Source organism: Thamnophis elegans, chromosome 2 (assembly GCF_009769535.1).
Source record: "Thamnophis elegans isolate rThaEle1 chromosome 2, rThaEle1.pri, whole genome shotgun sequence".
Classification (NCBI taxonomy): domain Eukaryota; kingdom Metazoa; phylum Chordata; class Lepidosauria; order Squamata; family Colubridae; genus Thamnophis; species Thamnophis elegans.
This window is the reverse complement of record NC_045542.1, coordinates 29,670,537-29,694,583: the sequence shown is the minus strand read 5'-3', so window position 1 is coordinate 29,694,583 and position 24,047 is coordinate 29,670,537. Positions and strand designations below refer to the sequence as shown.

General features: G+C 39.5%; 1 protein-coding gene across 5 annotated transcripts in view; it reads left to right on the top strand.

Moving 5' to 3' along the window:
* Positions 1 to 24,047, top strand: part of LIMA1 (LIM domain and actin binding 1) — a 67,872-nt gene that overhangs the window by 6,286 nt on the left and 37,539 nt on the right. For 3 of the 5 annotated variants that reach the window (XM_032209274.1, XM_032209275.1, XM_032209273.1), the window contains exons 2-4: positions 9,120 to 9,256; positions 16,093 to 16,138; positions 23,252 to 23,374. In XM_032209274.1, coding sequence (XP_032065165.1) covers positions 9,138 to 9,256; positions 16,093 to 16,138; positions 23,252 to 23,374 — 288 coding nt within the window. In that variant the 5' untranslated portion in view covers positions 9,120 to 9,137. Of the gene's footprint in view, positions 1 to 9,119; positions 9,257 to 16,092; positions 16,139 to 23,251; positions 23,375 to 23,414; positions 23,716 to 24,047 lie in introns of those variants that run through there. The other 2 variants (XM_032209277.1, XM_032209276.1) reach the window with 1 other exon arrangement.

The following is a 24,047-nucleotide window of genomic DNA, read 5'->3' as shown; positions in this document are numbered from 1 at the left end:
TCTCTGTCTGCATATTTACTTAGCAAATCATCCAAAAGCAACAAGTTGCAGTCTTCCATTTAAAGAGAAAGGTCAATCAGTAATTTTTTAAAAAAATCTTTGAAACAACAGTTAGCAGAATCTGAGAGAAATCTTTTGATGTACTCCTTATATCATAACCTTCCTAACCTGGCTGCAATGTGGCCATGGTACACTTTAACTTTTATCTGATAGTTGTGCACTCCCCAGTGTCACTTTTAGTGAAGTGGGCTGCCGTACAAATTTGATGAATACATTAATGAAATGTATACATTCAAAACTATTAAATGTATTATTACCTGGATGTAGAACTTTTATCCTCTTACTGTACTGAGAGCTTAGCAATAGGCTAACCCCTGGCTGGATTGAATTTTATAGAAAGTGATTGCTGAAGTTGATCCTGTGATCTGATCCAGCATAGCTGTCTTATGTTTAATGATATGCTATGTAATGGATGTGCCTATTGTTACATCTGTGGACTCTTGGTATCTCTGGCCTCATGCTTTCATAACTATTTTGGAATTATAAGTATCTTATTTTTCAGAGTATAAGACACACCTTTTTTCCTCAAAAAAGAAGCTGAAAATCTGGGTGCGTCTTATACACTGAATACAGCAATTTTTGCCTCCTGAAGCACCGCCCCCTTCATCAAAATGGCTGTGCATAGCCTTATGGAGGCTTTCAGAGACTTCCTGGGGGCTGGGGAGGGCAGAAATGATCAAAAAATGGGCCGTTTTTGTTCCCCCAGCCCCCAGCAGCACTTTATAAGCCTCCATAAGGCTATGCATGCAATTGTTTGACAATTTTTTTTGCTTGTTTTTGCCCCCACCCCCCACCCCGCAGGAGCACTCTGAAAGCCCCCCGCCAAGGCTATTCATGCCTTTTGTTTGAAAAAATAGGCCCATTTTCACAAAAAACGGGACTTTTGAGAGTTTTGCAGAGTGCAAAAACTTTTTTTTCCTTTTTGGAATGCTCTTTAACTGATTGATGAGAATTAGACTGATCAAGTGCTATGCCAGCAGAAACAAAGTCTTAGGTGCTGCAGATTATCAGCGATTTCCTTCTCCAGCACATGGATAAATATATCTGGAAACATCTACCTACCTACTCTCTCTTCCTACCTACCCACTGTATTCTCTCTCTCTCTCGCTCGTGCTCTCCCTCTATCTACCTACCTACCTACTCACTCTCTCTCTCCTACCTATATACTGTATTTCTCTCTCTCTTTCTATTTCTCTTTCTCTATCCGTCTACCTATCTACCTACCTACCTACATACACACACTCTCTCTCCCTACCTACCTACTGTATTTCTCTATCTCTCTATATTTATCTATCTATCTATCTATCAATCTATCTATCTCTCCCTCCCTTTATTTAAATACCTACGGTATTTCTCTCTCTTTCTCTCCCTCTCTATTCCTCTATCTACCTACCTACTTTTTTTTTCAATTTGCCTCTTCAAAACCTTGGTGCATCTTATACTCCGGTGCATCTTATACTCCGAAAAATATGGTATATAAATTACTAGATTTCATGTAAATGGTTGGATTCTTGCCGGTCTATAACATGACAGATCTGACGTAATATCTATTAACACATTAAAAATAACTAATGGTGGAATAACTAATGATTCTTGTCATGTAGATTATAATCTTTGTTCTTTAGACAAAAGTACAAGCATGCATGAAAAGGGTGTTTTTACAGTGCACTATTGGGGCCGGACAGACACATTGTACTTGGTTCTATAGGCTTAGATGTTGAAGAGGAGATCTTGTTAAAATAAATAGCAAAGAACTTTTGCCAGGCATATGATTTTACAGAGAAAACTGGACTTGGCTCAGAGGGAGGGAGGATTGGTTACTTAACTTGCCAAATTTCATGCAGAGATGCTTTATTATCTTGTTTTCTTAACCCTTTAAATAAGAGTGAATTTTGCCATAGAAGCTGGTTAAAATAGCCTCGATTTAGTGAAGTGGCAAAATTTGGGGACTATTCTAACAGCATTTCAGTAAAGCATTCTATTCACTTTTATGTTTAGTTCTGAGGACACCGGCAATCCGTTTCTTAAACCTTCTCTCCTTGATTTCAAAAAAGAACACTAAATTTTGAATCGTCTGGTCATGCTTGGCATCAGGATTTATCGAAATTACATTGGGATCATAAAACCTATCCATTCTGAAGTTTCAGTTTCAGTGGTGAAAGGTACAACCAACCTAGTTAGGTAATGTTTGCTTTACGGATGAATGTTCCCATGTAAACATTAACTACACAAAACACTTAATGTCCTGAACCAATCCTTGGGAGTGCCTTGATAAAGAGTTTGAGATGGCTTTGCAAATACTATTCTGTAAGAATAATTGTGACTTTAAAGCCTCATCAGCCCTATTTTTATGAAAAGGTATGGAGGTCTGCTCCTGTACAGGAGAGCATACATATTACCCTTATGGCTGCTCCACCTGTAACAATCATGTGCCCTTTGATTGGCTGTTATGGCGCTTAAGACATTATGTCTTCATTTTCAGTAACAGCAGAACAGCTCAGATTCTTCCGATGTTGACCAGTTTCCAAACTAATAGTCTGTGGCTTAATTATCTGGTAACTTGATGTTATGCCAACAGCTGTGGTTGGCATCTTCAGAGGTGAAAGTCAGCTGCCAAGAAGTGTGCTAGAGAGCAGATCAATTTCAGCTCTGAAGAAGCCAGCCACAGCTGCTGGCAAACCATTGGAATAGCCGTTTGATGTTGGCCAAGAAAGCCTGCACCTATAAATTAGCTATAAAAGGATGTGGTGGCTCAGTGGCTAAGACGCTGAGCTTGTCCACCAGAAAGGTTGGCAGTTGAATGGTTCGAATCCCTAGCGCTGCGTAACGGAGTGAGCTCCTGTTACTTCTCCCGGCTTCTGCCAACCTAGCAATTCAAAAGCATGTAAAAAAATGCAAGCAGAAAAAGAGGGACCACCTTTGATGGGAAGGTAACAGCATTCTGTGCACCTTCGGCATTTAGTAACACCGGCCACATGACAACGGAGACGTCTTCGGACTGCGCTGGCTCTTCGGCTTTGAAACGGAGATGAGCACCGCCCCCTAGAGTTGAGAACGACTAGCACATATGTGCAAGGGGAACCTTTACCTTTTTATAAATTAGCTGCTGCTGTGGTTCAAATGAAATTGGTGTGGACCCAGTCACCAATCCAGCATCAGCACTAGCTCTTTGGGGCAAGCAGCTTCCCATTGGCAGAAACAATCAGCTCTTTGATTTTTTTATCCTCTCTCTACCTTATAAACTGTTCTTAATGTTACATTTCCACCCACTGGTCTTATAAAATTAAAGAGAGGAATAGCTTGTCACTGTCCCTAACAATTACCAGAGTACTTCCTTTCAAATAACATTGTAACAAAAAATCAAAGAAAGACGGACTGAGTTGAGGAGGGCTCCCACCAGCTACTGATTTCTTTCTGATCTGATCCGTGTCAATCAGTTGAAGGGAGGGTGCCATCATTTGGTAGTGAAGACAAGTCCCATGGTGCTCAGAAAATTATTTTTAAGCTTAGTGGAATGGAAATAGCTCTGGGGAACAGCCTTTCAACAACATCTATGAAAATGCACGTTTTCGTCAAAAATTAGTTCATTCTTGCCTTTCAGTAACTTGTTTGATGAAAAGGTACAAGAACTGTGGCACTGTTAAAATATTACAAAATTTCTATACCTTTATTAAAAGTGTTGTCCTTGTGGATACATATTTTCCCCTTACAATCAACATGAGAATTGTTTTTGGTGCAGATTTATATTAGCTAGGGAAAGGGGATGGTATTCCTGGTTAACATCTCAGTACCATGTTTTCCCGAAAATAAGGCAGGGTCTTATTTTCTTTTGACCCTTGAAATAATCGCTTGGTCTTATTTTCGGGGAGGTCTTCTTATTTTTGAGGTACAGGAGGCGGTGAGTGTGATCACTTCATGGCTGCTGCCATATTTTTGGGGATGGCTTGTTTTCAGGAGAGGACTTATTTTGGTGCATGCGCTCAAAAGCCTGATTGGGCTTATTATCCGGGAAGGTCTTATTTTGGGGAAAACAGGATAGGTACTAGTAGTTTTTGACTTTGCTGGCCACAATAGAATTTGATATAAAACTCTAGGTGGCATATGCAGAATGTGGTATTAAAAATATAACCTAAATCTGAAAGTCAGTAATTGAAATATGTCCCACAGAAATCCATATTTAAAAATGATCATTTCTCATCTTGGCATCTACATTGGTCTTAGCTGGTAAAGTTTTGCATTTGTTGTGGCAAAAGATTCTTAAAATCAGAAGGATGCATACATCAGTAGGGCTGTGCAAGATTCAAAAATTATTTGGAAGAAACCGCTCCAGCCATTGTGTGAACGATAATACCTGTCGTCAAGTTGTAAAGCAACCTGGGTTTGCTTTTTTCCAGGCTTCCTTATGACCTTGCAGAAAAGTACTGCATCATTAACCCATACAATTGACCCAAATTGATTCCCTAAAGCAAGGGTAGCTTTCTTTCAGATTCCTATGGAAACCCCCAAAAAGGCAGGCTGGCTTAATTAATAGCTATGCTTACATAAGGACTGAAGTATTTTTTTCTGAATCATTCTGAAGCACGCTCAGCCCTATAAATTAGCATTGCAAGGAAGACATTTGTACTTTTAATCTTGAGTTAATGTGTGACTGTGGCACTTCACCTTTATAAAGTGTATATTAAATAGCACTCTTAATAGCAAGTAAGGAAAGAGGGATCAAGAGAGTGATGGTAAACAAACACTTCCTGGGATCTGCTCAGCTTTGTTCTAGAAAAAAATGTTTCACAAACATGTTGAACTGCAGCAATTTGTTTACAAAAGTAGGTTTCTGGAGGTCTTGTTCAGTCATACGTATGCAATTTGGTACTGGGTTTCTAGACCTGTGGGTTGGACATTAAAGGAACAGAATCCATAAATCTGATTGCTCCTAAAGCCAAAAACTGGAGAAAAAGATAAGAACAGCAAGAATTTTCTCTCAGATTTCCTTCTCAAATCACTTTTGAATGAATTGGCAAAATTATACAGATGGCCCACCTGCTAAATCAGGGTTGGTAAGTGAAAGTGTCTGGTAAAGGTGAACTCAATTCATATAATTCTTCAGTAATAAGAAATCATGATTTAACCATTGCAGGCTCTTATCCTTTCCTTTGGAAAAAAAAACATGTGCAGCTATTCGGATCTAAAGCAAAAATTGCTTTGGAAAGGTGGTGGGCATGCTTACTCTAGAAATAGTCATTGCCTTAAAGAAGCCAACCCTTTTCTTGGCTTACCTGGTAGCCTCAGGGTTCCTGGACAATGTGTATCTGAATTGAGGAGGCAAGAGTATGTGACAATTTGTTGCATGGTGTCTGGGCATTCTTAATTCAAAACCATACTACTGTGGGAATGCAGAGCTACCACCCAAACGTAAGAAAAATATGTTCTTATAGAAGCATTCAGAGTGCACCTATACCCTCTCTGAAAGTCCTTCTTTCCTGTATTGGATATGAATTACTGTATCTTACACCTTTCCAAGAGGTACATGATGACCTTTACACACTTCCAAGTTGTCCTGTCTCATTTCAAAGATCAAAGATACTTTATTATCTTGAGAAGAAATAGCAATCCTATCAACAGAGATTGTACCTGATATATTTTGTAAATACTCCCCTGCCATTAACTACAAATCTGTTACTGAGACACGGCAGACACTCCAAAATTCCATCTTCTCTGCAACTTTTAGGATGCCAACTTTATTTCTTCTTGTGTGACTCCTTACGGAGTGGGACCTAAACTTCAGTCTGCTTTTCTTCTGCTTTTCTGTTTCATTGGCGAGACTGAAAGTGTTTGCCATGCATCCTGCTGGCAGCTCACATTTCATTGCTGCTTGCAGTGAGCTCCTGAAAGCAATCTGCAATCTGCTGTTCGGGAAGACAAAATAAAGGGAAAGTGGATTAGGTTTCGAGTATATCAGGAATGGCTTGCAAATTGAATGGGTTATGTTGTGACACAACTTACTTTGAAATAGAATTTGAATCTTCCAGAGTCAGAGATCACCTTACACACTTGATGTATATATATAAAGTTGCAGGTATCTCCCCAGTTTGGAGGGATAGCATTTCCCTTGTACTCTTTATGCCTACCAGCAATCAAATGATGGTGCCAAAAAAAAATTAATATATTATTATATGATTATTGAGGTAGTGTACCAATGGAAATAACTAATAATGGTATAAAGATCAGGGATGACATGCTACTGGTTTGGACCGGTTCATCTGAATTGGTAGTAAAAAACGCTACTGGTTCAAGCAAACCAGTATTTCCAACAATCAGCTGGGCAACGATCACCTGTGACACATTTATATTAGCGAGAATCGTCAGATCTCCTGCTTTCTAGCTATTCTAAATCGTATGGCACAGTGGATCCCCCTCTCACTGTTCTTCTTACCTTTGCAGACTCGGAAAGCTTCAAAATGTTCATTTTTAGCACTGCGCCATAGGTGCACATGCACACAAAGCACACGTGTGCACAAAGCGCACGCTCGGTAGTAGACTCATTGAACCAGTAGCAGACTTCAGAGGATTTCATGATTGTGCAAGATATAGATCAGTAGATTAAGAAACAGTGAAGGAAGTAACCCCACCAAAATTGAAAGGATTGACAAAACTCAAGCACGCTTTATTTACACTTTAAAAAACGTAATTTTGTTTAGAGGGGTGCGGATGCTGAGAGCTGTTGTATAATGGAGTACAAAGGGTTTAAATTACAAACAAAAACTTCCTGTTCTAAATTTTGTATAGAAAACAATCTGCATAGTGCACGTTTCAGATTTCTTATATGAATAGTCCACCCTTTTCATGTTAGCCATTTTTGAAAGGGTGAAAGTTCTTACATTCTACAGCCTAGTTTTTGACTTCTCTCCATTCGTGGATTCTCGGTAGAAGCAACAGCTTCAGTTTCTTGAAGAGAGTATGAATTAGTTCATTTTGTTTTCAATGTGCTTCACTGGGTCTCCTACATTTGCCAATGCACATTCTCTATAATTGGCACATTTTTCTCTTCCTGTTATGTCGGAGAACAGTCTATTCCTTCTGCCAGTCTCCACCCAGGGGGATAGGACTTCTTCCAGGGTTTCTACAGTTGGGTCATTTTCCTCAATAAGCAGAGTGGGAGAACCAGTTTCTGAACTTCCTGTGTGCTGCCTCTTGCTCTTGTTGGACTTCAGCATCTGTACCTGAAACTGGAGCTACTTCCTGGGACTCATTTGCTACAGCAATGCTGGTTGATTACAAGTTCCTACACAGGAATGCTTAAAGCAAAAAGTCCCTCTCTGTAATTTTTTTCTGGGAATCCCTGAGGAAGGTAAGGACAGGAAAAAACAGCCTTCTCATCAATTGCCTGAAGACAAGGCCTGCATTATTTATTTTATTACATCACATTTTTATTCCTCCAAGCGGATTTACAATTTTCTCGCCCTTTTTAATCCTTGTGGCACTTAGCACAACATTTTAAAGCATAAATATGGTTGAAAAACTACAAGTCTAAATTAAAACCATGTTATAGCTTTCTTGTGTGACTCAAACCATCACACTAAGTCACATTGTGGTTTGCTTATGCTTAGTTTGTTTATTGAGCAAAACCTTCATTTGTGTCAATTGTGGTTTAAGGGTGATGGTAACCTATTAAGCTATGGTTAGCCTAACCAAGGATAAATATAGTTGACTGGCTTCATGCCACACATTTAGGTGACACATTGTTACCTAAGAGCTAGTTTCAGGAAATATGTTAAGCCACAAAAAAGTATATACAATTTGGTGGCATGTATAAATACAGCCAGCAAATCATGGTGAATTCAATTTATTATTAAATAATTTTCATTTAGCTTGGTTTTCAACATATATGTACATATTTTATGGCTTAATAGAGCATTGGATAGGTATTTCTGAAAGTTTGTTGGAGAGTAATAAGTTTCACAATAAAAAAAGACTTTGAAACTGGGGCTCTGAACCTCACCAGTTAACCCCACTAGAGATTGCCTTGTTTCCTAAAGTGCCCTTTAATCATATCAAATCCTTAATGGCTTTTTAAAAAAATTGTTTCAGTTTAACTCATTATACATCTAATACAGGTTGTGATGGTTTGGAGTACTTTTAGTACAACTCAAAGTCTATCTGGGTAGGTTAATCTTGTGTTCCAGAAGAACAAAGGCAAGATGCCAACTGTGGTAGTCTTAAGACAGCTCTGAAGTACGCCTACATTTTAAAGCCTTCTAAAGTTTGACAAATCTTATCTTAGGTGCTTTCTCATACCTCCTGGTACTTTCCAGTGGAGTGCTGTTGCTTTTATATGGAAACTATCTGTTGTTTTAAAAGCCTTCTTTTGTTGTGAGACTGGTATATTCTGTACCTCACTGTGTTTTCTTTACAATTGGCATTGTCTATATGATGTGTAAGCTGACAATTTCCTGAACAAATCTTTCTGCCTCTATTGCTTTGAGTTGGCTTCACGTATTCCAGTCATCCAAATAATGGCATAAAGCCACACATCATCACTCTATCATGGCATTATAGACTTACTGGCATTATATATTAGTGACAATATACTATTAACATACTGTGATATGTGGGTGGTTAAAATATTTATACCTAATGAATTAACATATTTTACTATAAAAACATTGTTTTACAGAGTGATCTAGGATTCAGACAGTCTAGTAGCATATTTGAGACTAACAATTTTATTACACAGCGGATGTTTTCATGAGGTGCAGCTTATTTCATTGGATGCATGGAGTAGCTTGAATGAGCTAGATTAACTTTTCCCAAATTGATAACTTCCATGGCAATACTGGTTGGAAATTATGGATGTTGCAATCTATTTTATCTAAAGGGATCAGAAACAAATATTTCTGAGAGAATGTTTTCTTAAAAATTAAATTGAAAGTTAAGTATTGGAATCTTGTTGGGGTCTAGCATGAAGTTCAAGAAGTGGGGAAGTGGAGAGTTGCTGTTACTCAAAGACAGTGGGATGGAGAGTATTTCCATGTAAAAATCAGTCTGTCATTTTCATTCTCCCATAGGCATTACTGCATTTCAGAATGGAGCCATCTCCATTTAACCGAAGGCAATGGGCGTCACATTCACTGAGGATAACTGCCAAAGAATTGTCTCTCGTCAATGCGAACACATCATCAGCTCTCTTGCAAAGATTCTCCAAGTAAGCTCTGTTGGGATTTTCAGGTTGTGACTTATCAAATAAAATGTTATTTTTTAAGATATATATTGCTATATCCCTTACTATAACATACCATGTTTGATGTATATGGTGAGCTGATATGCAGTAAAACTTTGTGCCCAATGGCAGTTTTTCTAAAGATATTTAGTAAACATGGAGAAGGCATACATTCACACACAGAATTTTAGACATTTTTTACAATTAATACTCCAAAACTCTGCTGTAATTAGGCATGTTCACATGAGATGCAAATTGATAAATATCAGAGCTTCCTAATGACAATTTTCAGCCTTGGAGTGGAGGTGTGGAAGAGAACTGAGAAAGCATAATACATGTGCCTATGTATGAGCAGAAGAATAAAATCCTTTCCCTGAATACTCTTCAACCAATACAATTTTTTCTTTTCTTTTTTTTCTGGCCAAGTGGCACATTTTCAAACAAAATATTTATTTGGAGTTACCCATACTTTTTATTTCCTAAGAATGCTTAGAAAGTAAAACGTGAACTTCCACCACCACCACCACCACCCTGACATTTTTTATAGGATAATGCTATAATCTGATGCTTTACTTTGTAGCATTTATTGTTTCTGTTGTTATTCTTTGTGTAAATTCCTCTAATGTCTGGTGGTCCCATCAACAAGGGAAATGTCTGACATGTTGGGTCTACTGCATGGGTGGGTTCCAGCTTCTGTTACTGCCGGTTCGCTCAGGGACACGCTTCAGACGCAGTAGTAAAAAAATTGCTTCTGCACATGGGCAGAAACAGAAAACAAGATGGCGGTGCCTACGGCACCACTGATAGAACCGGTTTGGGGATGTGGTCGGCCGAGTTACTACCTACTTGGCTGAACCAGTCCGAACCAGTAAGAACCCACTTCTGATCTACTGGCACTGCATTGCATACTCCCTGGCTTAGCTAATGGAATCATCATTAGCTTGGTATAGGGATGAATATTTAACATGGAAAGTATTTTGCTATGTATTTTTCAGGAATTTACTTTTTCCTTTTAAAATTTTATTATTTGATATGCAGTTAAAAGGTAGATACTAGGATTCAAGAAAATAGAGCAAGCTTGAGCTGATAAGGAACAAATGGGAATAATGGGCCTAGATTTAAGGCCTCTGTTTTGAGGGCCTGAAGGGGTCCAATATGGTTGTGAGAACTAGCATATACTTTGGAGATTTTGACTGCTCAATTCACATGTCCCATCAAACTATACTTTGCTGCACTTTATATATGTTTGATCACAGTATGTGACTATAGTTTAGCCAGATGTATTTGGTTACTTTCTAGCTGGTCTGTGCTGCAATTTCTGTGCGGGCACATTATCTGTAGTTTGTTTGGTTTACACATATGACACTAAATTTGAGTTAACGTAAGGTTTTTGAAACATGTTTCTATGTATTAGACAATTATGTTTCTTTGCAGAAAGAAAAAGGCAGGGAGTTGAGAAAATGGCATTTTTGTTCTTAGGAAAGTCAACGTCATTGTAACCAAGGAAAAAAAGAGCCGCAATTGGCAGCATATTCCGCCTTAAGTGTTTTCAGGAAATGCCTTCCCTGAATTCCTGAGAGAGAGAAAGAGAGCACAAGTGAGCATAGTTCAGTTTAAAATTTCCAAAGGAGACAGGATAGAATTGAAAAGGCCTCACTGTGGTAATCCAAACTTTCAGCAATTTTACCTGCCACTAGCATGATAGCACCTCCTTCACAGGCTGAAATTAGAACTGATTATCTGTGGACTTGTTCAAGATGGACCAGCAAAGGCTCACATTCCGAATATACTCAACCTCCTCCAGCTTTAGCGAGGTGGCCCATTCATATACAGAGGCTGCTATAACTGATGGACTGATTTCTTAATTCTTGATGAAAAGATCCTAAGGATAGTTCCCAAAGTACCAGTGTCCACTTAGATACCTCTTCAGTACCCCACAAGCTTTTTGTCCCAATAGATTTTTAAAATGAATTTAGTTTAATTTAAAAAAAATGAAAATTAGTGTATGACAACTGACCGCTTCCACTTTTATTTTCAAGGATACTTCTAGGCCCCATCAGCTTGATGGATGGCTGCAAGAGAGTACCTTGTTTAAAAATCTGTTGGTGTAAATTAAAACAAAAAGTGCCCCATTACTGGAGATTTTCCAGAATAGCCTGGATAAGCATTTGACCCAGATGGTATAAGTTCTCCAGCCTTGAGCAGAGGGTTTGGACTAGATGATCTCCAAGGACCCTTCCAGCCCTATGATTCTAAAAAATAGACAAAAGTAGAGGAAGCATCTAATGTAGGAGAGAGGCTAAACTCAGGTGCTTTGTGGTGTGTGTTGTTTGGCAACCACTATTTCACAAGGGCCCACAGAACTATTTTTAAAATTCCAAATAGACTAAACTGGTTAAAAAGCGAGGCTATCCTTATTCCCCATGGTCAATATGCACACTTGTATTTTTCAATGATTGTATGCTGATCTTTGCTAATAGTATTGCAATACCTCCAATTAGTATTTAATTTGACTCCTTTTAGGCCATACAGTGGAATCAGAAATAATTTTGAATTCTCAGAAATGTATAATTTGACAAGAGGATGGCTGGTTCATATCATTAAGCCACATTTTGGCCAAATTAACCCCCATTAAGCCATGTTGCTAGTATAATAAGTCACTTCTGCATATAAGCTTTTTAGCTTTGAATTTGCTTATTGAAAGAGTTGACTGCAGATTAGTACAAAGGCTGACAGAAGGTTAATCACATATATTTTCAGACTATCGGAAAGAAACTTTTAAGAAGATGCAATATAGTGAGAACTAGCTACAGCATATTTTGTTTTGAGGATGGGAACAGGTCATACTGGCATTCATTTCACCATTTGCTTCCCATAGTTCACTTGCTACCCCCACCCACATTTTGCTCTCTTCTACAATATTCTAAAATTGTTATTCCACCAGGAAACTACTGAATCAGTTAAATATATCCGATAACTTTACTTGCCTGCTAAATGTTTTCCTGTTCAATGTTTTGTTACTTTAGCAGAATGTTACTGCAGTTTTCTAATTAGTTTTAATTATTAAAAGCTACTCTCAAAAGTGCGCCTACAGGGGTGGCAATATAAATCATTAAATAATGTCTGCATTTGCTTTAGTTAGGCTACAGACTAATCCAGTCCAAGGTGATATGTTGTCTGAAGTTAGAACAACTTTTAAAAATGTAAATTTGAGGACTATAGGCTAAATTATTCTGGCATCAAAGGCAGAAAAAAACTACAAGTCTCTTTCTCTGGAATAAATAATAAATGTAGTTTTCAGTAAGGGAGACAGCCTTGCATTTATTTATTCCGAAAGTGGGAGACAATGAGGAGCTGCTTGGCTCTTTCAAATTATTGGCTGTGGAGGCTGTATAGGAGTGCTCCAAACTCTATATAGGCGGAGCCAAAATTAGGACTAGGGACTTGGTTGCTAAGCAAAGTGGTCAGGAAGTAAAACCATGAAAGTACTTCTGATCAAAGTTCAGGTTCTTTTGCTTTGCAGACTGGCCAAGGTCAAAAACGCAAATATTAGTTGTAAACTTATTTTTTCCCCATCATTGTAACTACATATGATCAGTAAACAAGCCAGTTGCAAAATGGGTGCTATCTGCATCCTGTGAGACGGTGTGAGAACTTCCAGGGCAGAGAGGGATCATCTGATTCTCATCTGATCACTCTAAGAGCAGCCAGGTCAGAGAGAGAACAGATTATACTTGTATGGCTTTTTCCCATTTTCCTACCCTTCCCTTCCCACTGTAAGTACGGTTAGCAGCACCCTGGCTGACCTTTAAAACCCGATCAGTGTCAGACTTAGTTAATCCTTGGATCCCTGCATTGTAAGATAAACTCGGCAGTAAGACCAAGAATTCCACAAGAAGCCATATCAAAATACTTTATTCTTTACATACATGAGTGTGTCTGTGAAGTCATCAGGAATTAAATGTAATCTCAAGGAGAGTTTACTTTTTAATTGTGTAGGAGGAGAGCCCTGTTGTAGCAAAAGGCATAAACTTTTGTGAATTGCAGCTTGGTTCATCAGATGCAAAAAAGTGGCTGGACTGGTGTAGGATTTAAATTCTTTTTAACAGTAAACTTGAAGACAGATCAGATGTTGTTATTGTTGTTATACAGTAGCCTGATCTGGAAGTTCTTCTCACTAAAAAAAGGTTTTAAATCCGGATTCTATAGCCAAAGATTGCATCAGCTCACAGAGACATTGCTAAGATTCTGATTTGTTCATTGAACCATAAATGGGTTTATACAACATGTTGAGGCATAAACTATGGTTTACAAAGCAGAGAGGCCAGGCGTGCATAGCTACTATCCTAGATCAAAATATTCATTTGGAAAAAAATAAAATAAAAGCAGCTCTGTCATATTCAGCAACATATGAGAACAAACTAAATATCAGCCAGGAAACCAATGAAGCAAGTGTTGCTGTTCATTCATCAAGACAATCCAGGTTTATACCTGGATTTGAATTGGACCAAGAGAAAAATAATGATTGTCATGATTGAAGCAGAATGTAAAATTAACAAATAGGTCATAGAAAGCATTGCTCAGCAATTGTAGTAGAGAGGCATATCTATGGACCAGGGGTGTCAAACTCACAGTGTCATGGTGGTGTCACATGACGTATCAGGACTTCCCCCCCTTCGCTAAACAAGGCATGGGCGTGGCCAGCAGGTGACGCATTCAGCCGTGGGCTGGGAGTTTGACAGCCCTGCTGTAGACCAGAAGCATGCAAAGACAGGTCATAGCTAGTGCCATCAGTGAGGCACCATAGAATATTTCTCCAACTCTCAGGGTTAGTTTGATTATCGAAGTCTGAATTTATGCAACTTTGTGTTCCTTGGACTTAATTAAGTGGGACTTAATTGAAATTCTGTTGAAATAGTTCAACTGAAGCAGATTGCTCAAAGTTTTGTTTCTCACAATGACCACATACTTCAATTTTGTGCTTGTTCTTGGAGTTGAACTGGTAGCAGTAGTACTTAGGCTTATATACCGCTTCACAGTGCTTTACAGCCCTCTCTAAGCGGTTTACAGAGTTGGCATATTGCTCCCAAACAATCTGTATCCTCATTTTACCCACCTCAGAAGGATGAAAAGCTGAGCCAACCTTGAACCAGTCAGGATTGAACTCCTGGCAGTCAGGAGAATTAGCGTGTAATACTGCATTCTAATCAGTGTTCCTCTTCCAGAAATGCTGTTTCAGCCTTCCTCTTAGTTTTCTCTTGAGCAGTGTTTCTCAGGCTTTAAGAAGTGTGGACGTCAAGCTGGCTAGGGAATTCTGGGAATTGAAGTCCACACATCTTAAAGTTGCCAAGCTTGAGAAGTACTGCTCTAGCTGCATCCAGTCTATATGGCCTGCAATTTCCAAAGTTCTACAATACATGAACAGCATGTTGCAGACATTTGAAGAGCACTAGGTGGTGAAAGCTGATGCATGTGTTTATGTGTTAAATATTTCACTGCTGGACTCTTGAAATGGAGTGTTTGTACAAAGTAGTGAATACGTTTCTGGGAAGCAAATTCCCTCTGATTGTAGAGGCATGCGGGGTCACAGCTGTTGAGAAAATTCATGATCAATTATGATTGTAGAAGATCCCTTAAAGCCAATCTGAGCCAGCTGCCATTATCCCATCTTGATGAAGTGAGATTTCAGGACCCTATGTTGCTGACACACATGAAAAAGCCTGGTAGAGGTGTAGGGTAAAATTGTTCTGAGAGGGGATAGCACCTTGAGGCAGTTCAAAACTTTTCCTTACATTGGCTCAGGCATAAGATTGGGACAATGTGCGTACACATTAAAAAAAAACATGTATATTCCATATTTTACTGGAGTGTCAAGTGGCTATGTTCTGTGGGCGTCCTTTTGATCTAATCTGTTTTGCCAGTAAAGGACCTTGAATTCTGTTGCATTCTACTGATTTTTCCCCATATTGTTTTTTTTATTATTCGGAAGCAGAAAAATGTATAATTAGTAATAGGATCTGTATCTGGAGGCTGCTAAAGAAGTGGCATAATTGCAAAGGCTATCAGTTCAGCCTTAGTTATGGGTGTGGTGATCAGCCTTTTCAGCCTGATCAGCAGTGACTCGCCTCTGGTTTATTATTATCTCACCTGCTGGTTTTAACTTGTTCTGCAATTGCTGCTTGGTATGTAAACGTGGAAAAAGTCATCTTGAAATAATTATCTGGCTTGAAGGCTTTTAATCGTTCCTCATCAGAGGCTTCCAAGAGCACCAGAAACTTCAAAAATTAAATAGCTTTAAATAATTATAGATAGCTAAGGCTATGGTGTAAATCAATTGCACAATGTATATCCTTGTTAATCTTTTACCACAAAATGTTATGCAATTTTTATTTATCTTTAAAGGATAAACTTTTGTTGGATTTTGTCTTACTTTATCAGAGTGAGCCATGAAGTATTAAGGCAGCTGGATTACAATTCTTTGCTTTCTGTGGGTAGATTTGCATATGGGCCGATCTGGCTGCATGAAATTAGCACTTTGCTTTTTGCAAAATGATCTGTAGCTGGTAAAAAGTGTGTATTATGCACATGTGGCCCTTTAAAATATTTATTTTGTTTAGTTTTGCATGGGATTTTCTTAGGTTTTTTTAATAAGATCACATGTTTGTTCCCCTTTTCTACTAAACTGTGATATCAATTACTTATAGCTTGTTATTAAAATAATAATTAGTTGTTTCTTGAAATTTTGTATACATATCAATGAAAAGTTTAGTGGTTGAAATAAAAATGTTTTTGTCTATCTTTTGCCATCCTTTCCTGTAAAGGTACCAGAAGGCAGCTGAAGAAGCAGCTGCGGAGAAAAAAAGGAGTGTAAGTATTTTAAAATTGTTATGAATTCAGTGGTAGCACGACAACTTCATGACATCTCAGTTTTTTGATCCCCTCTAGCAGTTACTTTTGAATTTCCTCAAAAGATTTTCTCTTGTCTCCTCTTCCAATGCTGACTCTGAGAAATGTTCTTAGCCTTAGGCCTTAGTTTAGATCAGTGTTTCTCAACCTTGGCAACTTGAAGATGTCCGGACTTCAACTCCCAGAATTCCCCAGCCAGCGAATGCAGGGGTGGGGAACCACAGCCCTTTTATGCTGGCTCAGGAATTCTGGAAGTTGAAGTCCACAGGTCATAAAAGGGCCGTGGTTCCCCACCCTGGTTTAGACTTTGCTATGACGCAGTTTCTTCTCTTCACACGAGGGCTGACTAATGAGAAAACCAAGTAAATTTCCTGACATTCAAAACGTCTGAGACGCTAACTTATTTGTCCTAAATTCAAAGCACACTGTTCAATTTTTATGCAGTTGTAATGCTAACTTTCAAATTTAGATGCAGGCTGTCTGCATAATTCTGCCTCTCTGCTTGTGTGTTAATTTTTCAGCTGATTCCTTATATTTATGTAAATAAGGTTGATTTTGGTTCTTGATTATATTTTAATCAGCAAAGTAGCAGTCTGAAGAGGAAAAAAAAAGCTAACATGCCATTACTTTCCAAATAACATCTTTACTATTCCAAGTAATACTTTCCCGCTGTTCAGAGATTTTTTTGTTATCAGATTCTGTTTCTGACTCAGAGCTTCAGTTCTGAAATGAGAACATCATAAATCCCACCTAAGCTTCCCCCCTCCCGCACATCTTGGAAAACTCCAGGACTAGAATTACAAATTAATATGATCAGAATATTGTAATCCTTCATTACTGTGGATAGTCCTTGAATTACAACCGTTTGTTTAATAAGAGTCCAGAATTACAATGGCCTCAGAAAGGGTGCTTTCCAGCTCATAAAGCACTTCCTGCTATCCCAAAACATTGAACAGTCATGTGATCATAATCTGGGTTCTTGGCAATCTATCTGCACTTATGATTGGTTGCCAAGCATGCCACAATTATGCAACCTTCTCAGTGGTGGGATTCAAAAAAATTTCACTACCGGTTGTGTGGGTGTGGCTTGGTGGGTGTGGCATGGAGTGATGGGCGTGGCAGGGGAAAGATACTGCAAAATCCCCATTTCCTCCCGATCAGCTGGGACTTGGGAGGCAGAGAATAGAAGGGGGCGGGGCCAGTCAGAGGTGGTATTTACCGGTTCTCTGAACTACTCAAAATTTCCGCTACCGGTTCTCCAGAACTGATCAGAACCATCTGAATCCCACCTGTGAACCTTCTCCAGAAAGTTAGTGGGGGAAACTAACAAAAAAGAGTGCAAACAGCTTCTTCATGTCTCTGTGGGTTGGCTGAAAGAGCTTCCTGCTAAGGGAAGCTGAACTCGTTTGGCAGGGTGCAGAAACAGAGCTGCAGTCGGATTCCTTCTGTGCACACAGGGGAGGTGAAATCCTTTGGCAGGCAGCTTTAAACCATCCCCAGAGACAAGAGAGTTCTAAAATCCAAACCCGGAGCTAAGTGGCAGCCTGGTAAAGTAAGGAATGCAGAGTGCCCCAGTCAGGTACAGAAGGCCCTGGAAAGCCAAGCACAGGCCACACACAAGTGTCTTTTTGCTCAGTGGCTGAAAATCCTATTTGGATTTTGGCAGGATTTTCAGGTCCTGAACAGAGCCTCCTATGATCTCTTCTATTTTCCTTAGCCACCCTGCAATCCTTACCTGGAACTCTACCTAACAATGCCTAAGATTGCTTAACAACCACAACCGAGAAACCAGGAAACCACCGCCTGGGCATCTTAATTAATGATGGCTTTGTTCAGTGACTAAGATTTTGGTCCCAATTGTGATCATGAGTCAAGGATTACCAGTCTGTTAATTGACTACAATCTCTCTCTATTTTGGTTCTAAACAAAGCAAACCATACTTTTTAAGCCTTTTATACACATATCCTTCTAGTGAAACCCACAACAATAATATAAAGACTCAGTAGCCAAATTCACAGATTGTACCAACCCATGGATCGCTTACACGTATTTAACCGAATAAGCCTCAATTGACTGGGTGTGCCAAATGTGCTGCTGAGCCTAGGGTCATGCTGCTGTGTACCACATCCCTTTATAGACATTGCACTGCATGTTGGAAAGGAAGGACATCCAGAAATGCGTGTGGTGTTGGAGAATGAGAACAATAGCACCTTCCTTTGCCTCCTGCTCCAACATGAAGAAAGTTGGGAGAATGATCTGGTTTTAAGAATATTTGAAGTTGCCTCTGAATTGTCCTGATGTACAGACTATTCACTTCTCTAATCATTAACTCAAAATTTTGGAACAGGATATTTGACATAACAAAAGCATTTGCAAAAAAAGAAAGCTGTAGAACAGTCTTCCAGTGGCAGAAGATAGCCCAAGTTTTATTCTGGCATGCAAAGTTTGTACTTTTCATCTACATGCAGGTGTGAAGTCATTCTGCTTAGAATTTTTCCTAAATTTGCCTATGACAGTATAATTAAGTAGATACACGGGTGGTGGTTGTTGTTTTGCCATGTTTTCCTATGCTGGAAGCAGCATAGTTAAAGTTATCCTTAGTGATTCTTCTTTTTAACTTGTGTTTTTCCTCTTAAGTAGTCGCTAACTCATGGCAGTTTTACCATAAAGTATAGATTCCCCTCACATATATGTGCTAGTCATTCCCGATTCTACTTTATCATAGGTGCGCTCTAATGCTATTTCGTAACCCTTCTGGTGGTGACTTCTTAAGAGGGTGGAATTAGCCTGGCACCTATTGGCCACTTGAGGCTGCTGCAGCCACGGCTTTTCCCAAGGCCAGGTTGTCTGCTTGTAGATCTGGTTTAAAAGAAGGATCAGCCCAGCTAACACCCAACTGGCACCTGGAGGTCTGTGCAGTATAGGGGAAGGCAGAGAAGCCTGTTCATTCTCTCCTGCTTTCTTTACATCCTCATCTCCACTCACTTAAACTCATATTTGAAGGGAGTCTAACTTACAGCTAGCTTATAGAGGGAGGCAGTGTGGTGCAGCAACTTTCTCTCTGGTTTCAACACACAACTCCTTGTCTTCTCCCCAACTCTCATACTACGTTAAGGAGAGAAATTGGACCGGGAGGTATTTTTTCTGTTGTTGGTGCTGTTTGGTGGGAAGGAAGGGAAACAGAAGCAAAGGAATGAATGATGCATTCCTTTTCCTCAACTTGCCCCATGCACCATAAATGACCATTTAATGGCAGCAGAGATAAGAGAAAAAACAGCACTAGGTGTAGCAAATATTCAACCAAGTTAAGAACTTATGGATAATACTTTAACCAGCCATTGGAAAAATGGCCTTGGTGACAAATAATCTTCCTGCATGCCTGGTTCTGTTTCTGGGAACAAAACATGCCAGGAGGATTTTAGCTTTGTTTTCTAATTTATATTATACTAGCCGATAACCCGGCATTGCCCGGGTATTTATTTATAGGGGGGAAATGTCTGGACCAAATGTAATTTCTAATGTTGGATTTTCCCCCTTACCAGAGTGAGTCCCCTTGTAGAAGCCATTTTACAGCAGTACATTAGAAACCATTTTAAGGCACAACAGGCCGTATATTAACAGAACACACTGTTTTTCAAAACCCAGCCTGAAGATGGTGAGTGAAACCTTGCTGAAACGTTGCCAAGACAATCTCAATCTTACACAGGAAAAGACCCGAATACAACAAGACCAGCATGACCTGTGAAAATCACAGTGCCCCCAACCTTTTTGGCACCAGGGATTAGTTCAATGGAGAGAGGTTTTTTCCAGAACTGGAGGAAGCGTGGTTTTCATATGCTGTCTTCTGTATCCTGCAATGGGGCTTCGCTTGTTTGCACATGCCACGGACCAGTGCTGGTCCATTAACATAAGGAATTGTCAGCCAAACAGTATTCACTTACTATTAACTGTCTTGTCCTGTTTTGGGGTCCACTATAAATACATTTTTCATAAGTATAAGTAAATCATTAGCATTTCCTTGTGTTCCCTGTAGCCTTACAAATTTCTGCTGCAGAAATTTGGCCTTCCAAATTTCTGCTGCAGAGTATATTCCCAGGAACTGGGAATCAGGCTGAGTCAAGAATTTTGTGCAGTGAGAGCTTAGGTCACTCTTTGAAGCACAAAGCAGAATATATTGCAATTTTTGGATCACTGTCCTCAATCACTGCCTTCAAATTATGTTTTCCAGTCCACAGATATGAGCCCATAGGCATCCATCAAAACAACTTGCATCCGAAACCTCTGATTATGAAGTCAGGCAATTAGTGTGGGCTGATCTTCTTTGAGAACTAGGACTGCATCCTCACAGGGAAAGCATCTTAGCTGGACTCAGTGTTTTAAAAACAGGAAGCAGAAACAGTCGCATTTCTGGACTGATCACCTCATCAAAGTCTTCAGATGCAGATTTTGAATTAATGGTGGAAGGGAAAGGAGAGGGAGGAGCAGCAGGGCAAAGAACAGCCCTGCTGTGCAAGCAATGAGTTTCTCTTCCCTCAGTCAGTTCTCTCAGTTTGAGAGACACCTGGGAAACGTAGAAGAAGCTGTTCTGGTTAAAACCTTTGGCCTCTACAGCCAGAGGAAAATGGGGGAAAATAACCTAAAACAGAGCTGGCTAAATCGAGATAATCCTCTATTACAATTGAGCCAAAAATTTCTGTTAAGCGAATTTTGTCCCATTTTATGACTTTTCTCGCCACAGTCATTAAATGGATCACTGCAGTGAATCTGGCTTCCCCATTGACATTGCTTGTCGAAGGCCACAAAAGGTGATCCACATGACCCCAGGAGACTGCAACCGTCATAAATATGAGTCAGTTGCCAAGCATCTGAATTTTGATCACATGACCATGGTGATGCTACGATGGTCGTAAGTGTGAAAAACAGCCCTACATCACTTTTTTCCAGTGCCATTGTAACTTCAAACGGTCACCAAATGAAACTGTTGTAAGTCAAGGGACTACATGTGTATGGGATGGAGCATATAGAAAGCTACCATCATATCATTACACACAACACACACGGACACACACACAATATCTTTTTGGTGGTAAAGAAAAAAAAGACGGAAGCACAATGGAAAACTTGGCGACAAATGGAAGTTGACAACATTTCCACAATGGTAAAAATTATATAAATTAAAAAAGGGACATTAGAGAATAACAGATTCTTTGGTATTAACTCTAGTCCTTGGAGTTTCTCTGTATTTACCCAGTGAAGTTACAATTGCCTCTGTAACACCCTACTACTGTGTTCACTGAAGTGATTTCATTAAAATAGCTCTGAATTTAAACAGACTGCTGATTAAATATGCTGATTTTGGCCTCCGTAATCTAATGTAGAGTACTGAATGTGAATACAGCTTTTGCTAATGTTTGACCTTATCCGTGCTTCTGATTCTGTTCTGTCTGCTCAGCATAACCTTCCAACCTTACTATGAGTATTTGTGTGCTGCCTGGAAACTGCTTATCCTCTGTGTTAGATGAAGTTTTGTTCTGGTGAGCTTGAGACTCTCTGTCCTGCTTTTGATTGTTATCAAACTTGGCTCCCCCCCCCTCCTCTTTTAGCATTCCTCATCTAATGTGTGACTCACTGTATTAAAGAGCTGACTCTTGGGACCTGTGTCTGTTAGATAGCAATGCTGTTTGGCCAATGATTCTTTTGACGTACAAAATTGAATAGTAAACTGTGGAGTCAGGTCAGCAGAGGCCACAAAAGTGAGCTGTGCATAGGGGCTTTTAAACAATGAATCAAAGAGTGTCCAAGATGAGTCATAGTGTGCTGTACTGTTTATTCCAGATGCAACCGAATACTTTTTGAAACCTGATTTTCTATAAAAGCACTAACATTTACATTGCTTTATGTAGTCTGTACCTCTTCTCCTCCCCCTCATTTTTAAAAAAATTCTGACTCCCTGATCTTGCACTATTACTTTTCTCTGCAAATTTAAACCTGCTTGAAATGGAGCAGAAACTGGATTAGTTTCTGAAAGTTACGTTCCCTTCTCACTGATTTGCAAGGTGGAACTTTGCAAATCAGTATAGCAAAGTAAGTATAGCAAACTAGGAAGATACAGGTTGCCAACCACTATGAATGGCTCACTTAGAAAAAATGGGAAGAGGAGTTGCCCGTTAAGTAAGTAAAATGCTTGTGTTAAAACAGGAATGGCACAATGTTTTCCAGGTCTACCTTAAATCTTTAGACCCCTTTGATTTTTTTAAAAATCATTTCTTTCGGTGGTCCAAATCACAAGCCTTGTAAGGGTGTGATCCACCTTTAATAAATAGGTAAAAGAAATAAAATTAATGGCTGGCACAGTTGGTAAGAAAATTACCAAAATATTATCAGCGAATGCTTATAAAGAACAGAGTGAGTGACAAGTTCACATCACCCCATTCCTAAGAGGTCCTTAAAAGGAGCGTGTATAAGTGCACCAGCGTGCCTACCGTCCCTGTCCTACTGTCTCCATTTATTCGTACCCATTTACTGTGTTCATATTAAGTTCATAACTTTATGCCTGTTATCTTTTACATGTTGACAAACTAAATAAAATAAAATAAAAGTTCCTTGAAAGATAGCCTCAATTAAAAAAAAAAAAAACCAGCTTGCTTGTTGGGTCCTCTTGTCATCCTGCGGAGCAGATGGGAGGCAAGGGGTTCTTTTGACAGTAGCCATCTCATATGGCTTCCCACCTATTCTGGAAGCAGCCTGGGAGAAGGTGGGCTTTTGTTCCCTCCTTCTTTGTGCCGAATGTTGAGGCAAGAGGCTTGGTTCTAGCTCTCTCATTCAGTGGAGTCCCTTGCTTCCATATAAGGCCATCCTGCTTTCTCACTTCCTGCTTCAGCTCCTTTTTCCTTTTCCCCTCCCTTCTCCCCTTCCTTGCCCTGGATCCACCTTGCTCCATGTGGCACAGCTCTAACGATTCACAGCTGTCTGAAAGTGCCGTCTGCTCGGCTTTTTGAACTTCCTTTCTTTCCTGGGGGAAGAACTGGGAGATAGCTTTTATAACCGTCTCGCTTTCTTGTTTTTTTTTTTTAGAGCATTGATCCACTTCCCCCTCATTTTAAAAGGGGGAACCTCAGCATCTTGAAGAAGAAGTGGGAAAATCCAAACTTGGGGACGGAAGTCCGGAAGGAAGCCGTGGAAAGCTGCCGTGCTGAGGTTAGGCAGAAGGCTGTCAGCCCTGGTGGTGGAACTGAAAGCGTCTCTGCTTCCCTAGCAGAAATTAACCAAACCTCAGGGATTAGTTCAAGATTGAGACTTTCGGTCCTCTTCCAGATTGTTTGGGGCCGTTCAGATATCCCAGTATTGGCAGCGAAGACGATAAGTACAATCATCTCAGAGTGGGGAAATGGAAAATTGTCTTAGAGAATCCAGACAAGACATAGGAAGCTGGAGACCAGTGAAAATCCCAGAATCGTCAGGGAAAATAGAGAAGTTTAATGTTCCTCTAAGCAAACTAAAGATGATGTTTGAGAGGGGGGATGCGGTTCAAAACAAAGGTAAGGAATGATTTGCTTCAGTTCTCCCTGGCTCTTGAAAAGAAAAGAAAAAATGGCAAAAAGGATGACTAAAAATCTGCCGGCTGTCGGTATCTTTATTTGTCCCATTGTCAAAAAATTTCCACCTTTTGTGGATAGCACAATAATTCTTTCCCACAATAATTCTTGCTCAAAGGAGAAGAGTTGTGTGGCATAATGCAGGTTTTTTTTAAGAATGCCAATAGCTGTTGCAAAAGAAACCTAATTAATGAGGTTAGCCTAATTGGGGTGTTGGCCCTATTGAAGCCTCCAAATAAATTGAGAAGTGTGCATGCATGGAATTGTGAAAAGAA